Source organism: Cololabis saira, chromosome 12, assembly GCF_033807715.1.
Source record: "Cololabis saira isolate AMF1-May2022 chromosome 12, fColSai1.1, whole genome shotgun sequence".
Taxonomy (NCBI): Eukaryota; Metazoa; Chordata; class Actinopteri; order Beloniformes; family Belonidae; genus Cololabis; species Cololabis saira.
Window position 1 is genome coordinate 6,077,702 of NC_084598.1, and position 16,412 is coordinate 6,094,113.

At 40.1% G+C, this 16,412-nt stretch overlaps 3 protein-coding genes and 1 non-coding gene across 4 annotated transcripts; 3 read left to right on the forward strand and 1 right to left on the reverse strand.

The window, feature by feature from the left end:
* dnajc5aa (DnaJ (Hsp40) homolog, subfamily C, member 5aa) lies at positions 1 to 4,015 on the forward strand. The gene is made up of 5 exons (XM_061735271.1): positions 1 to 140; positions 931 to 1,059; positions 1,165 to 1,378; positions 1,464 to 1,635; positions 1,723 to 4,015. Exons 2-5 carry the CDS (start codon positions 950 to 952, stop codon positions 1,824 to 1,826), a joined length of 600 nt encoding a protein of 199 aa, XP_061591255.1. The 5' UTR covers positions 1 to 140; positions 931 to 949; the 3' UTR covers positions 1,827 to 4,015.
* Positions 4,016 to 6,672: 2,657 nt separating this feature from the next.
* On the forward strand, positions 6,673 to 12,923 carry LOC133456258 (tumor protein D54-like). Its single transcript, XM_061734712.1, has 9 exons — positions 6,673 to 6,786; positions 7,389 to 7,504; positions 7,648 to 7,796; positions 7,969 to 8,016; positions 8,541 to 8,642; positions 10,970 to 10,996; positions 12,164 to 12,199; positions 12,463 to 12,511; positions 12,601 to 12,923. Exons 1-9 carry the CDS (start codon positions 6,726 to 6,728, stop codon positions 12,676 to 12,678), a joined length of 666 nt encoding a protein of 221 aa, XP_061590696.1. The 5' UTR covers positions 6,673 to 6,725; the 3' UTR covers positions 12,679 to 12,923.
* Positions 12,924 to 13,337: 414 nt separating this feature from the next.
* trnae-cuc (transfer RNA glutamic acid (anticodon CUC)) lies at positions 13,338 to 13,409 on the reverse strand. Its single transcript has one exon. It is a non-coding gene; the product is annotated as a tRNA-Glu (tRNA).
* A 622-nt stretch (positions 13,410 to 14,031) lies between these two features.
* Positions 14,032 to 16,022, forward strand: ppdpfa (pancreatic progenitor cell differentiation and proliferation factor a). Its single transcript, XM_061735272.1, has 5 exons — positions 14,032 to 14,186; positions 15,017 to 15,119; positions 15,247 to 15,324; positions 15,432 to 15,525; positions 15,642 to 16,022. Exons 2-5 carry the CDS (start codon positions 15,065 to 15,067, stop codon positions 15,769 to 15,771), a joined length of 357 nt encoding a protein of 118 aa, XP_061591256.1. The 5' UTR covers positions 14,032 to 14,186; positions 15,017 to 15,064; the 3' UTR covers positions 15,772 to 16,022.
* The last annotated feature ends 390 nt before the right edge of the window (positions 16,023 to 16,412 follow it).

Here is a 16,412-nt window from a genome sequence, read left to right on the forward strand (position 1 = left end):
GGCTCCTGCAGCTGTCCATGGTCGTGCAGCCACAGAGGGTCCGGGTACGTGCATGATGCAGCCATAGTCACGCTCCAGCGTCCAAACACCACATCCGACCGGGATCGTCGCTTTCGCCGTGAATCCGAGCCGACTGTAAGGTGAGACCTTCTCCTGCGTGCTGATCTTTCCCGTTTCTGTCATTTAGACTCCGGCCCTTCCCTTGGAAATGACTGCTGACGATCCATCCCTGCCTCGGCTCTGGAGCAGGCCAGGAAGCAAACCAACATGGATGCTGCGCTGTGGCGGTGCAGCCGAGGATGCTGGCTCGCAGATTACTCTGCTCAGCCCGCACCCAGCATCCCATCCGTGGTGCCGACGAGCCACTGCAGGATGCAGTTTGTTAAAAGAATGAAATATGGCATTCACGCCTCAGATCGGTTCGTTCAGGGGCAGAAAAATGTGTGCTTTAGTGGAGGTGGGCTTCAGATAGAGCAGAAGCTATTCCTTTCGGTAGAGCTGACACCCATCTGGTGGCAGCATATTTTTAAGAGTAGTTTCATCTTTTATTTTTGTACTTGCAGCATCATTTTGATGAGCCCTGCTGTTGTACAGTGATTGACTGCAGGGATGTCAGCTTCTGATTTACTTCAAGCAGCATCACTGGTCCTGCCAAGATGCCACAATTAGTAGAATCAGCTAGAAGGATTCACATCACCGGCGTAATCACCCTGGATGTCTGCTATAAAAGTAGATATTTGCTGGTGAATGTAACCAATCTGGATATTTTTTTTTTTTTTTAATGCACCAGATGAGCTTTTGCCTGCAGTCAGGAGCTTTCAGTCATACAGGCCTCGCTACGGTTGCATGTCTGCACAGACGGGTTTGTGAAGCACGTCATGCAGCCCCAGCAGAGCATTTGAGTTTTCTTCCTGTGGTTTCTGTGTCCAGCCTGTGGACCTGAGGCATCATGGCTGAGCAGCAGAGGCAACGCTCTCTGTCCACCGCCGGGGAGTCTCTCTACGTGGTGCTGGGAGTGGAAAAGGTGGCAACATCGGATGATATTAAGAGATCTTACAGGTGAGGCCTCCCTACTTCCACGTACCAACCCCTGATCACCTCTGCTGGGATTGTAATCTCTTCATTTATTCAATTTCTTGTTTACTACCGTTCTCTTTACAACAGGAAACTTGCACTAAAGTTCCACCCTGACAAGAACCCAGACAACCCAGAGGCTTCAGAGAAGTTCAAGGAGATTAACAATGCCCATGCCATTCTGAATGACCCCACGAAGCGCAACATTTACGATAAATACGGCTCTCTGGGACTATATGTGGCCGAGCAGTTTGGAGAGGAGAATGTTAACACTTACTTTGTCCTTTCAAGCTGGTGGGCAAAGGTAAGACCGGCCGAGCTTGGGCCATTACCACCCGTCCTGTCATGTTCATCATTAATCGTATTCTCCTGGATGTGTTTGCCCGCAGGCTCTGTTTGTATTCTGTGGTCTGGCTACCGGATGCTACTTCTGCTGCTGCCTTTGCTGCTGCTGTAACTGCTGCTGTGGAAAATGTAAACCCCGGCCTCGGGAGGGCCAGGACCAGGACTTCTATGTGTCCCCCGAGGACCTGGAAGCTCAACTGCAATCTGATGAGAGAGGTGAGGCCCAACTACTTGCGTCGCACACTTTGTCAGAGGGTCAGTGATGGGACGAGTGCTCGACATGTGGTTTCTGTCCTCAAACAGAGGCTGGGGGTGAGCCCATAGTGCTGCAGCCATCAGCAACAGAGACCACCCAGTTAACATCGGATGGCCACCATTCCTATCACACTGACACCGGCTTCAACTAACCCTCCACTCCCCTCAGTCTTGGCCTCGGGTCCCGCCTGCTTCCCTGCTCCACCTCAGTGAGATGAAATAAAGAGGCAGTCCATCTTTTCGCCTCTGAAGGAGAGCCATGCAGAGGAGAGGGACTAGTAAGCATGACCTATGAAAGAAACTAATGAAGTCACATCCCTAGCACCATTTCCTGGTTGTTTTACCCCCAAGTACAGTAAAAAAAGAGAAACAACTAATTTGTTTCCCTTTTGGGCCCCTTTTTTTGTATTTCCTAGCCTTTATCCACACAGGTCGCCACCCCTACTTTCCCTTCCCCCGTAGTTGGCATCATGGTGTCGCATGCACTATGTAGAAAACACTTGACTGCAGATTTTCTTTACACCTTGGCAACATTTCTACTTAACAATCCTCTTAATGTATGTGTAGTAATGTTTAAATTAGTGCCGCTCAAAAGGACAAGGAGGAGGTAAAGTTTACGGGATATTTAAGCTGAGCGAACGGTGAGCAGCAGATCAGGGAGGTGGCAGTTGGAGACATCAGTTTGCTTTGTGTGCCATCATTATACCCTTGTCACCACCATTTACAGTTTTCACTTCTGATTTGCAAAAAAAAACACTTTACCAGTGTAAAATGTCACCTTCCTTTGTGGGACTGATGTGCCATGTGTCGGTGCTGTCTGTCGTTTGTCTGCTCCTCCCAGGGGTTGTGATGTGAGGCATGAAGGCGTTGAGGTGCAGAGATTTATTTACAGACAGCTTGTCCTCAAATTCCTGATGACATGATGTGTCCCTTTTAGTTATTAATTGTTTTTTCTGTTCTTTACAAAGTCTCCTGCTACAGGGCGTTGACTGCTTTCCCTGTCTGGCAGAAGGTTGTTACTATAATTAATTTCATGGAAACCTGAAATCGATTTTCATTATAAATTTGATACGGTAAGCTTCCACCTCTACTAAATTTACTCCATGTCATTGTTGTTTTGTCATATCAAAAACTGAAAAAAGGTTGATAGTGGATGCTTAAACTAAAAGAAGTCTTAGAACAGTGACATTCAATGACATCGTTTTGAATCACTTTATAGTTTGTGAGAAGCAGCTAGGCTGCTTTTCTTTTTGGGGGGGCGGAGGGTCTTTTTATATGTATATCTTAAGAAAATTGCGAATCATCGCTACAACTTAAGACTTAAATGCATTCATTTTGGGATCGTTATTGCTGTTATTTTAGCTTTACGTGCTCCACGAGGCCAAGGAGCTCCAGGTAATACAGCTATCGGCTATCTCTGATCAGAGTTGCTAAAATGCAGAGACGACATCAGCTGCAGCTGCAGAGGGTAATATGTTTTCATATGTTGAGAAGATGTTATTAAAAGAAAACCAAAAAAAAAAACAACACCGTTAAACTCTTTCCAGACGATTATAATTAATGTTGCTTTTTTGTGTTTTGAACCGAAGTTCGATGAGTCTTACTTTTCGTCCGATGCTGTGATCGTTTATCATTGTTGGCTTTTTTTAAAAATCCGTGTCGCGTAAGAAACTTCTCGGGCACGTCGCCTGTTAGCTGGCAATACTGGCAGCTCTGAGAAATAGATATACTTCCCTTTGCTCATTTTACATATGTTGCCACACACGTTTGCCATAAATTACCATTAAAATCTGTCAGTTTCACAACTGCTAATAATGTGTTTCAATGGTTTACAATTGGTGAGCCCCTGTAGCCCACCCTCTGCTATTAATGGTATGGATGTTGACCTCTGTGGCCCTTGTATGACATTTCCTGTAACCCTTGATGAAACATAGATGTTCCTGTCATGGCTTTTTCATTGAAATACTGAAAAATGCTACTGTAAATGTTCTAATTTGAATGCACTGTGTGTTTGAAAAAAATTATAATGGATCAATGATCAGGAAATTACTCCATCAAAAGATCTACATAGTATATAGTGTATCTATAGTGAAATGGTTATATGATGCATTTTTGTAATTTTATTTATTTCATACTGTCATGTTTCAAATGATAATTTCTTATCATTTAAATGGTATGGTGTTGTAATGTAACCATTACATTTTTGCAAGGAATGGTCTAATGGTTAAGGTTGCTTGTACATACACTTGGCCCATATAAAGTATAAACCTTAACGTTTATGTTGTAGCATGGTAATCGTGTGTCTGGAAGAAAACAAGTGGATCATTGATCTGATTTGCTGTTGTTGAATAAATGTTCCTCAACATTTTGACTCGTGTCTTTTATCCAACATCACATTTTTATTTTGTGTTCATTTTTGCTTCTAGTTTTTTTTTGATAAGCCACAATTTCTGTGAATACTGTTGTTATTGACTTACTATGTCACTATATCTACTTTTTAGTTGTAAGTATTTATTTATTTTAACACAACTCTGGCTGGATTTATTACTGACAGGCGTTGTTTGAGATATTTCTAGATTGTAAGCGTTTCTAAAATGGCCTTCCTCACAGTTACCAAGAGCCCAGAGACGCGTTCTCAAGACGTCATTTATCAAACAAGGGACAAAGGACAGCAAATCTTTTGAACAAATTATTTTTCAGACAGTTTTCTTTTTTGTAAAGACAAACTGAAACCATTCATATTTGTCTTTTGACTTAAAGTATTATCAAAATAGATTTCAGGTACATTTCTACGAGTGAACTGTTCAAGTTTGTTTTAGCAAGCCATCATATTTCATGTGCAACCTTTCAGTACACAATCATTTTAAGTACAAATGCAGTGCTGAAAAAAAAGTAATATATTTACCTTTATTTATTTACTTAAACATCAATAAATATGAAGTTACTTTCCATCTCCATTGGAGCTGAGACATCTGTTTCGATTAGAACCCCAGAAAAACAGTCAAAGACATGCAAGTCGTGGAGTAATAACCATAATGTCATGAGCACATTTGCATATACACATCTTCCCAATGTATGGTGGACTCACTAACATTTTTATTAAATTCAGTTCAATTTTAATTATATAACGTCCATTACAACATGAGTTGTATCTAGGATCTTTCCGGAGACCCAGAACATGACCCCTGAGCAATTATTACATAAACAATGGCAGGTAAAAACTCCCTTATTGGGAGAAAAACCTTAAGCCAAACATTGGAAAGAAAAACTCCCCTTTAGGAGGGAAGAAACCTGGTCCAGGACCTGGATCATAAGGGGGGACCCTCCTGCTGGAGACCAGCTGGGCAGAGCAGGAAAAGAGAGAACAGACAGAGAGAATGAAGAACAGAGAAATGAGAGACATAGAAACAATGGCTAACTGGTGCAATACAGGGATGACTATATAAACAGATGTAGACAGCAGACACTGAGGAAATTACCATCTGATAATTTAGTTTTAACCGTGCAATATATCTATGTATATGTATATGTCTGCTGGAAATGTTAAAATATGAATGACATACAGTTCAAAAGCGGCACTTATTTCCTATTTTAATGTATTTAACAACATTTAGTAATTTTTTGTTTTAGACACTGATGTTATTTGTTTTTTGTTTGTGGTGTGTGTGTTTTTACACTTAACAGTGAGTTTTAATTACACATTTACCAGGGGGAAACTTAAGAATACCAACATCTGGGTCCCATGCTGCTTCTAGAGAGGTGATGTGCATGGCAGAGCATTTACCAGCAGATGGAGACAAGTTTCCGTTGTACAAGCTTACCAACGTGTTAGATATATTGTAGCTTTGTATAAACATTCATGGGTCTACTCTATCCTGGCTGCTTTAGTTATAAGGTGAATTTCTTAAATTACCGCCACATTAGTTCTGTAGTCGTTGCAATTGAAAGGGAGGCTCCTTACCATGGAGCCCATTTTAGTATCCACAAACAATTAATATTATTTATTTAATGTAATTAATATTATTCTGAACCTGTGAAAGGGACAGTCTCCTAAAGTAAACTAAATATACTACATACACCAAATAAATACTCACGTTTACTCGTGGACTGACTTTGTCCTGAACACTGTTTCATTGTTTTCAAAGGGGAAAAGCGTTTATCAGCCCAAATTATCATCCAGTTGATCTCTCCCTCTAATATTATAATTGTTTTTTTTTTTCTTATATCTTAATAAAGAGACTTATCCATAAGTATTACCTGGCCAGTCATTATATGCAGAAATTTAAAAAAAAAACATTAATACAAACTGTTCATTTTGTGAACTTTATCCAGAAACTGTTTTACATATTTTTGGCATTGTTCTTACACAAAAACATTTTGGGCAGACATCGGTAGATTTATTATTGATCATCTCACCAAAGATTTTTCTTTGTTTTGGGAAAATGTTGTGTTTGGCTTCCTAATATGTCATAGAGAAGAAGGAAAATGTTACTTTTTAATAAATCTATTTTTAATTTTGGCAAAAAATGTTATACATAAGAGTAAATTCATTAACAAAAAAACCTTGTTTTGTTGTGTTTCAGAAGGAAATGGAAATTCACTTATAGATTCTTCTAATCAAAAGGCTATCAAGACTGTAAATATTTGCACCCTCTACAAAGTTTTTATATAATCCACTGTAAGGGGCTCTTCTGTTCTCTGTTTCACCTGTATACTGTTCACTGTACGTTGAGATCTTTATATCGTATATTGTGATCTTTGTCAATAAAGATTTATAAAAAAAAAAATCAAAATAAAGAGACTAGAAAACAAATATGATGATAAAGTATACCTTGGTAAAAACAACATGGCGTTATTGGAGTGCCCAAGACTTTTGTGCAGCACTTTACATTTCATATTATGATAAATAATGTTGTTTATCCATTTATTTATCGTTTTGTTTTTTTATTTGTTGGTTTGTTCCCGTCCTCAACGTGACAGTGTGGGGGAGTGTGATAAACCAGAATAGGCTCATTGATCTGCCCCCTGCAGGTCTGGCTGAGCCGAGACAGATGGCAGCTCCGAGCTGGTCCCAGCACTCTCTGCTCAACCAGGCAGCGATGAGCCGACAAGGTAACGCTTCTACTTTATGTATCGAGTAACTAGTATATGATTATGTACATACATACGTTTTAGTGGATAGTTATCGTTGCGTCGACTGTAATCGTCGTGCGCAACAGGTCAGGCGTTAGTCCGCTAGCCGGAGTTCAGCACCGAGGACAGCTCCGCTCTGACGATCAATAACACTGCTGTCTATCATCAATGTGGCTGGATGATCAATCCAGTCCTGGAGTTGTTAGTGATCACTTAAAAGATCTACAAGAATAAAAATATCATTATTTCGTTGTCATTTATATGTATGGATTTTGACTCACTGTAAATGCTCAAGTATGTGGTAAGTACTTTTCTATGTACAATGTACTAAACTTTAAACAATATGTAGATATTTATACTCAGAGTTTATTCTATCTATTAATAGACCGGAAAGATTTATTGGGGATTTGTTATCGTCTATAAAACTAGTTCATCAGGCTAGATATATACACTAACACAGTGTAGTTTTAGGTTAGCACCATGTTATTCCATATTTTTCAATTCAATTTCTATTTTTCTTAATGTAATTTTCTATTATATTTACTTCGGGGTTTGTTTTTTTTGCCATGTCTGTCTGTAAGGTTTCAGTGGAGCTTCTTCACCTCTGAACTTCTCGGCCAGGACTACAGGAAATGGATATCCCCACACAGACCTAGGAGAAAATGACTTGGACAATCTAACTTTTGAACTTGCAAAGGTGATGTTAATGCAGCAGCTCTCTTTTGGGCTGGTCAACCTGATGTGATTTGTAAAACAAAGAAACAAAACCAAGGGTAAAAATGTATCATAGTTGTGTCAACACAATTAATCCCGTTGGGCTTTTTTTATCCTTTAACACAGACAGAGGATGAGATTCAGACCTTAAGGCAGGTGCTTTTGGCCAAAGAACAGTATGCTGCCGACATCAGGAGGCAGCTGGGAATAAGTCCACTCGATAACATAAAGCAGAATCTGTCCAAAGGCTGGCAAGAAGTCCAGACTTCATCTCCGTAAGTGCACTAAAACTCTTGCATACATGGGACACATAGAAATACACTGGAACATCTGCCAAGCATTGTTTATGTGAAGCATGGTTACATAACCACACACAGATGAGTGTCATGGCTGCCCTCTGAAGTCAGCACAATAATCCTTCACCCTGTGCATATTTTATTTTTTCAGATACCTAACAGCTTCTGCTACTCTGGATGACATCAGCCACTCCAGTGTGTGAGTCTTTCTCATCAGCCATGTCCACATGGAACATTTAGAGGATGCATCCTGACATTTGTTCTGTGCATGGATAATGTTTCATTTCTGTGCACGTGTTGTTGTTGTTTCAAGTTTTGCTATTAGTATGTAAAGCACTTTCTTGCTTAATTGTACTTAAAAAGTGCTGTGTAAATAAAGGCTCCTTAAGATGAGTTACAGAGAGTTCCCTTCTGAGAAACAAGTGATGGGATTGTCCAAGTCAAATAGGATTGGTGCTCTGCTAATAGCAGTACAACCTGACTTAGCGCACGAAGCAGAGGTATTAACAGGCAACATCAGGACTAGACTAGTGTTTGTTTGAAACAGAGTGAGCGAGGGATCTTCTTCAGCCAGCTGGACACAGGCCATTGACGTGTGTAAGCTTATTGTTCACGACGTGTACGTTTCTACCTTCTGTATGACCTCACCTCTTATGTAACCCATGGCAACACTGAGGCTTTCCTTCTTAATGTGTGATTAATTGAACTTATTTCTGACGGTAGGTATGTGAAGACGCGGGACGGTCTGACTCATGCAGGCCAGGTGACATCGGCTGCCCTGTCCAGTGTGGGTGTGGTGATGACCAGGAGCCTGACGCAAATGAGGTACAACCACAGAGGCTCCGCTTCTCCAAATGTTCTAATTCAATATTTGTAATTTTAAAAGACATGTATACAATAAAAGCAAAACGTGAATGTTATTGTTTAGTTTGGTATTGTATAATTAACAAATGCTGAAATTCACTTAAAGAATATAACAACGTACAGGACTGTCTTAGAAAATTAGAATATTGTGATTTTCTGTAATGCAATTACAAAAACAAAAATGTCATACATTCTGGATTCATTACAAATCAATTGAAATATTGCAAGCCTTTTATTATTTTAATATTGCTGATCATGGCTTACAGCTTAAGAAAACTCAAATATCCTATCTCAAAAAATTAGAATACTCTGGGAATCTTAATCTTAAACTGTAAGCCATTATCAGCAATATTAAAATAATAAAAGGCTTGCAATATTTCAGTTGATTTGTAATCAATCCAGAATGTATGACATTTTGTTTTTTTTTAATTGCATTACAGAAAATAAAGAACTTTATCATAATATTGTAATTTTCTGAGACAGTCCTGTATACCCTTTAAGTTGCCTAAAGTCAAATTCAATTAATTCAATTTACAAGCGTTGCCAGTGTAGACAGCCATGGATCCATTAAACACATCAATGAAATGCAGCTTTGCACTGAGTCATGAAAAAGCTTTGAGGCCAAACCCTGCGAGTGCCAAATGCCTCAAGTATTTTCTCTGAAACCCTCCACAGCCTTGGCAGCTGGCTGCACGCTGCCTCGCTACTGTCCCATTTACAGTCATCACTCATGAAAAAAATAGCAAAACCCAATTTATAATTTCTGGAAGTTTCCTGCTTATATATCTGTACACCTGCTACAGGTTTCTTCTTTTGCACTGTTTAAGCAGTTCTTCTTCTCCGCTATTGTCTCGTATCAACTGTACCCAACACTATGAGTAACTACTAATACATGCTGATTTAGCCAAAATTGAAGATACAGGCAACTGCACAATCTGCAAGATACAAAAAATTCCCAGATGTTTTTCTACTTCAGGAAGAATTTCCACCGTGCAACTGACCAGTCTACCTCACGTACTGTTTCCATAGACTGTATTCGAGGAACTGGTCAAAGTCCCTGTTACATCACCCAGAGTTTTTCTGAAGCTTGCTTTTCAGGCCTCTTCCCCCTTGTACTGCATGGCGACATGTTTCAGGTGGCTGTAACTTGTAGGCTTGGAAGCTGGCTGGAACACACCCACCTTGTTTCTGTCACTGCAGATTAGCCAGTTTAGTTTGGCTGTCTTAACGTATGCTAACCTATGATGCCAATTAATATTGTTTTACATTCATTCAGAGGAAATCTGTGCAAACATCCTAATTTCAGTTGTCACTACCCAAACAACGTCTGATATGGGTGTTGCCGGAAATTAAATGAGGACTGTCTGAGCTCCGTTGGGCCCTCCGTCGCTTGGCCTGCTGCTTGCAGACCCATTAAGCTTGCTGGGATCGGCCTCCAAGTTGGGGGCTGATTTCCTGCTGGTCCCAGTGACCGCTGCTTGGAAGGGTCTTTAAACGGCCAGCTGTCGCTCCAGGCTCCTTCTGCAGAGACGCAGAGGGGAACCTGCTGGCTGGACCTCCCGTTTCAAATGCTGTTTCCCCCAGCAGTCATTATCAGACCTGACTGCTGGGTGTATCTGATACACGGCTCGCACACTCTGCCTGCTGTTTGGAGAAGCTTCATCTTCAGAGCCTTGGGGGGTCGTCTGTTTAATGAAATAACACATTTCTGCCTCATTCGGAATTATTCTGAATACAATTTAATTTTAACACTATTGTAAAACAGTTGTATTATCATTATTTTTAGTATTTTAAAAGACGACAAGTTATGTGTTTTAGTGGAAATTCAGTTTAAAGCCCATCAAATAGTACAACATCACTGCTGATGATTATTTTGGTACTTCTTTGCCAGTGAACTAAAAATGTGGAACATTTACAATTGTTTTATTTTGTATGATTCCAGAATATGTTACATTTTCATTTAAATGGGCACTTTTGCTACTTTAAACAAAGATCAAATCTTAAAAAGTTTTGCTAGTAAATATTTAAAAATGGACATTTATCCATGACTTGTATTATAGTAATTACTGTTTTATTTCTTTAGTTCAGATATATTCACAACAAACATTCTCCACTAGGCTACCACCCCCCATTACAGAATATAATTAAATAAATAACCATAATCCAAATAGAACAGTGGATCCGGATATTGTGAGCAGCAGCTGCTTAGTCTGTTATCATTGTGGGAACAGATGTTGGTGTGACGTTATGTGTCTGTTTGTCCTTATTTTCATGCTGCACTTCAACAGAGCCCTCCCTCTTCCAACCCCACCACGGTAAGATATAATCTCTGCAAAATGTCTCAAATGAGGGATCATACCAAAATATTTAAATAGAATATAATGGTTTTAAAGTAAGTTTCCTATGTGTTCTAGCCTGGGCAGCCATCCTAATTGTTTACACAAAGTTTTAGTCTGGTTCCTCTGGATTTGACTATGATTTCCAAGAGCCAATACCAACAGACGCAGAAAAAACTGTCTCTATGGATAACCATATGACCAATGACAGAAATGAAGCTTTGATTTAGACAGTGAAACAGCCAGACTAGTATTGACCTGACCTAAACTCGCAATCACTTTCTTAGGTACACCTAATAAGGTAAGTGCTATATAAACACACTCACTAGGTAGGTAGGTATGTCAGATGTACCTAATAAAGTGGTCATCCTTTTTTTTAAATAAATTATGAATTGATTCCGTTTTTAAAATGGTGTAATTCAATAAATAATTCAGAATAACAAAGAAGACGTGAGTGAAGCCGTCACTGCCGATTCATTAAAAGTTGCACAAAGCCTATTTTGATGTTTTTTGGCTCACTTAGCTTGAACCTAATATCATCTATAAACTCTTCTTTAAAATTTTAGGGGCATGTTTTCAGTTTGTAAAAATGGGGGATTGAAGGCAGACAGATGTGAAAGTGGTTAATTTTAGCAACAGTGGATCTAAATTGTGAATTATGTAGCAAATGAATGAATCTTTATGCAACTGCTCCATTTTCCTTGTCGAGCTTGATGTGTCATTTGATGCATACATTTCTGAAACTACTGCAGTACCCCATAAACAAAACAATAAAAAAAAAGAATTTTCAGTCTATCATATCATACATTTAAAAAAAATCTGATTTTCTGTGTATTGTTTCATATTTCAGAGATTAAAGGGGGCAATCTTTTACACAAGCAAAGGGAGACCTACAGCTATTGAGTCAGATTTACTCAAAAGTGGAAAGTTTTGTCCCTCCCAGTTGTTCTGTGGTACTACATGAGAGTTCAGATATACTGCACTGTATAATTTAACCATTTCAAATCTTACTGTTTAAGAAAATTCCAAGGTAATTTTTTTTTCATTTTTATTCTTGTATTGGGTTTGTCTGTATGCTGCTGTTTTTAAGCCGAATTGAATTGAATTGAATTGAACTGAAATCCCTTTATTTTGCTTGTCTTCCAGCGCCTTGAGTCACACTGTGAGTGTGCCAACTATGAGGTAAAAACACCACAATTATACATACCATACACCCACGTGTATACATATTCATATATGTGTGTGTATGTATATATGTATATATATATATATATATATATATATATATATATATATATATATATATATATATATATACACACACACACATATGTATGTATGTATGTATGTATGTATCTGTATATTACGGATTACCAATACAATGTTGTAATTGTAATTGTCTGTTATACTGTATAGCTGCATTTATATTTTATATCTTTCCCCAGACATTCCTCTACATTCAAGACTTTGGAAGAAATGGTCAGCAATGTGAAGGTGAGGTTTAAAAAAAAAAAGAAGCAATCATATAAATGCTGTAGTTCTCTCAGATAACGAGTACTGATTGCTTGTCCTTGAATCCAAAGGACAAGGTGGCCGGCAGTCTGTCCAATAATGGAGACACTTCTGGGTTTGAAAGAAGATTTTCACGCAAGAACACATGAGATGGCATCATATTATGAAGTATTTTCACTCCTTCTTTAGTTAGGAAAGCATCTTATTTTTGCTTCCTCCTCAATGTAACTGTCCACTTTTGTTTTTGACTATTAATACAAAATGACTGTTAGAATATACTTTGTCATATGTCAAAGTTATGTTTTAATGTGCAATGGAAACTATTTCTTATTGTAATGAAATGTATCTATTTTGACTACCAATGCTGTAAATCCATAATTTGAAATCAACTGTATTGCAAAAATATTTTTGCTATGTAAAATTTTCAATTAAAGTCAGTAGAATTATGTGCAGTTTGTTGTCTTTGATGGCACCCCCTAACTTGAAATTTCATTTCTGATTTCAAGTTCAGTTTTCAGAGTTTCAATGGCCTAATTTCTTTGGGCCTTTGGGTGGCGCTAAAGTTATAAAAATATGTTCTCCCATAATAACGATACTATAACGAGGATACAACCCTACCACTGTACGTACTGCGTACTACGCTGAAATAAAAAGAAAATGGAACCCTAAAATAAAAAAATATGCCCTGCTTAAAAAACGTCAATTAATAATAATAAAAAACATTTTCAAAGTCATTTTCTGAAATATGCCTATGATAAAAAGGAGATAAACAGAACGTATTTTTCTAAGTGTGCACATAAAACAAGTGTTCCCTGACCGGGAATCGAACCCGGGCCGCGGCGGTGAGAGCGCCGAATCCTAACCACTAGACCACCAGGGAGCTGTGCCTCTCCATGTACTGCAGTGATTTTATAGAAACCCAGAACGTGAGACAAATATATATATATAATGTTTGATTATTATTATTATAAGCAACGATTGAAAATTAAAATGAATTCAGAACAGAAAGTGAACGGTTTAGATTGCCCCAGGTTACAGATTGAATAACAGACATACATGATATTGTTTCCATATAAATGTTTTAAAATAGCTCGTCTGATTCAGTATTCCTGTTGTAACCTACAATCCAAGCTTTGGTATTTCTCGGTGGGGCTGCATCAGACTAGCACGTAGGGTGTTTAAAGTGCAGCGGTCATTACCAGCAGTTTAAATAAAGCCTGTCAAGGCCTCAGTCTTGTGTCACCTCGCAGGAGGAGTGAGTGCACGTTCCCCCCGTGGCTGAGCGGTCACGCGACGCAGGCCCCGCCCCTACCCGTGCAGCTCCCCCGGCGTGGCCCCGCCCCTACCCGTGCAGCTCCCCAAGGGGTAGCCCCGCCCCTACCCGTGCAGCGCTCATCCAGCCTGGCCCCGCCCCTACCCGTGCAGCGCTCCTCCGGCCTGGCCCCGCCCCCTGGTCTGGCCCCGCCCCCCCGTGCGGCCCAGCCCGGGCCGGCGCTATAAAAGCGGCCCCGGCCGCAGCCAGAGGTCGTAGCAGTTCACTGATCCTCAGGGTTCAGCTACACACAAACCTCCGCCCACAGGCCAGAGACTCAACTAGTCTTACTTCTACTTCCAGCCATCCGCATTTGGTGCCAATTTCACCATCAAAACCTACAAGGTAAGTCAAGAATACCTACACATAATGGCTTATAGGAGGTTAACCGTTATTCATTTATTCTACTTTCACGTTCCTCTCTCAGTTCCGCTAAATACAAAGGTATTTTTCGCATGGCTGAGTTCCAGGGGACTCTTATTTTTGGCAATACAGCAACCATTAATTAGTAGTTTGTATAGCCCTATGGCAAGTGGTCTGTTCGTGCGTTATTGGATGTGTTTATCTGGGATGTGATGTGAAGACTTTGTTGTTTTGAAATCCCCCAAAGCCGTCTGCTGCTCACAGAGCTAAGCTTTAAAGACTTCCACGGCTTCTCCCGAGCTCTCAGATAGAGCAAAAATGGGTTATTGTTCTTGTTGTTCAGAAAGGGGTTTTCAATATACCACACAGTTAAGATTCAACTAGATAATTGTTTGTTTTGGCCGTTAATCAACGCGCTCTGGAGCGCTGAGCGCAGCAGTATTGTTATTATATGTGGAGCGGCGGCTCCAGGGCGCAGCCCCCTGGCGGTCTGACCACGAACTGCACATTCCTGCCTGACACGCAGCCGGGATCTCTCCCACCTCCTGGTTATTTGGGTCACGGGAAACAGGACTCCCGGAGGCAGCTGCCTCGGGAGTATCGGTCTGCAGCCATGAAGGCATGTGTTGTGCACCAGCCAGCCACGCAGAGCACACGTGAACTAAGGATGCATCGTTTTATGGGACTTTGGGATGAAGCAATGCAAACTCTGCATCCAAAATTGATCTGGAGTTGGAAATAAACTCATACTTGTTTTTAAATGTGGTTTCCACCTTAATAACGCCTGCATCTCTACCTGTGCTCTTCCTTAGGTTACCATTATCCATCTTTGAGCGGTACTTTACCTAAAGTCAGAGAAAATGGCAGCAATTCCATCCACCGGCTCCCTCATTGCCACCCATGACTACTACAGAAGTAAGTGACACATGATTTACAAGGCATGCATATGGTGCTCATATCCATGAAAGCTCAAAACAGTATTATTATTATTATGGCCCCCTATTAACTTACTAAAAAAACACCTTGAATGTCTGTCCTCTAGGACGTCTTGGGTCTAACTCCAGCAGCAGCTCCTGTGGCAGTTCTGAGTACACCGGTGAGGTTATCCCACACCATCCAGGTAAGCACGTTTTTGTTTTCCTTTTACATACAAAAGATACACAAAAACTATACAATAAAAGATGCACAAAAATAAATCAAGTTAAAGTAACATTTTATTCCCTTTAGGTCTCCCAAGGCAAGACTCTGGCCACTGGTGGACTTCTTTTTTCTTTGCAAAACCGAACCAGCCCGGCGCGCTGAACGGATCTGACAGTCAAAAGTAAGTGTCTTAACACACGATTATAACTGCACCAAAGTTCATTCGGGGAAGTTAGACTTTCTTTTTCATGTGTGTTTTGTTTTGGGGACTAAACTGAAGTTTCCTCTGTGTTGCAGGAACACCTTCACAGTGACCAACGGTCAGGTGACCTGCATCGCCAGGGAAATGGTTTTGAACAGGCAGCTCAGCGAGAGCAGTGAAAATGGAAAGTTTGAAGCAACAGCGCCCCCCCCACCTTCCTCCTAGACCCCATTTCTTGCCCCAAACGTCCCCCCCTGTCTCCTCCTCGCCCCCAGATTACCATTCATCCCATAGTCCAGCAGTGGAGATGGAGATGATGGTGTTTTGTACCTTGCTTGTCCATATTGCTTATGTATATTATCTTTGTATTATGACCAAATGTTTAAAAAAAAAAAGTCTAACATGTAAAAAGTTTTTTCACGTATTTCCTGTAATGACTTGCCGATGTCAATAAAATGCTTGTAGTTACCATTTAATTCCATGAATCTGTTGATCATTTTTACAAAGCTGTTCAAACACAAAACTAAGAAAGAAATAAACTTGTTCACCTCTGTAGCAGAGCACGTGCCTTATAAGTGAGGGACTATGTGCAGCCTACTTGCCAAACAAACTTAATCCAGTTAACGCTGATTTGATTAGAAACAATGAATGCAGGTGCTAATGCGTCTTGCGTAACGTCTCATCCTGGCACCAATGTGGTTCGCCAGCTTCTCAAACAGACTGCCACAGACATTAAAGGTTAGAACAAATGACGACTGCCTTGAAAAACACGCTGTTTACTGGTCATTTACCAGCAACTGTGACCTGCTGTAATTTGTCAGCGTGACACAAACTAAACCAAAACACCTGCTGCTACAAATATACTG

Bases quoted from the DNA above. Each gene is read 5' to 3' on its own strand.
- dnajc5aa (XM_061735271.1), top strand. From the start codon at position 950: ATGGCTGAGCAGCAGAGGCAACGCTCTCTGTCCACCGCCGGGGAGTCT. The intron at 1,060-1,164 runs GTGAGGCCTCCC...TCTTTACAACAG, and splicing joins GATATTAAGAGATCTTACAG to GAAACTTGCACTAAAGTTCC. The intron at 1,636-1,722 runs GTGAGGCCCAAC...GTCCTCAAACAG, and splicing joins ACTGCAATCTGATGAGAGAG to AGGCTGGGGGTGAGCCCATA.
- LOC133456258 (XM_061734712.1), top strand. From the start codon at position 6,726: ATGGCAGCTCCGAGCTGGTCCCAGCACTCTCTGCTCAACCAGGCAGCG. The intron at 6,787-7,388 runs GTAACGCTTCTA...TCTGTCTGTAAG, and splicing joins GGCAGCGATGAGCCGACAAG to GTTTCAGTGGAGCTTCTTCA. The intron at 12,200-12,462 runs GTAAAAACACCA...ATCTTTCCCCAG, and splicing joins GTGAGTGTGCCAACTATGAG to ACATTCCTCTACATTCAAGA.
- ppdpfa (XM_061735272.1), top strand. From the start codon at position 15,065: ATGGCAGCAATTCCATCCACCGGCTCCCTCATTGCCACCCATGACTAC. The intron at 15,325-15,431 runs GTAAGCACGTTT...TATTCCCTTTAG, and splicing joins GGTTATCCCACACCATCCAG to GTCTCCCAAGGCAAGACTCT. The intron at 15,526-15,641 runs GTAAGTGTCTTA...TCTGTGTTGCAG, and splicing joins AACGGATCTGACAGTCAAAA to GAACACCTTCACAGTGACCA.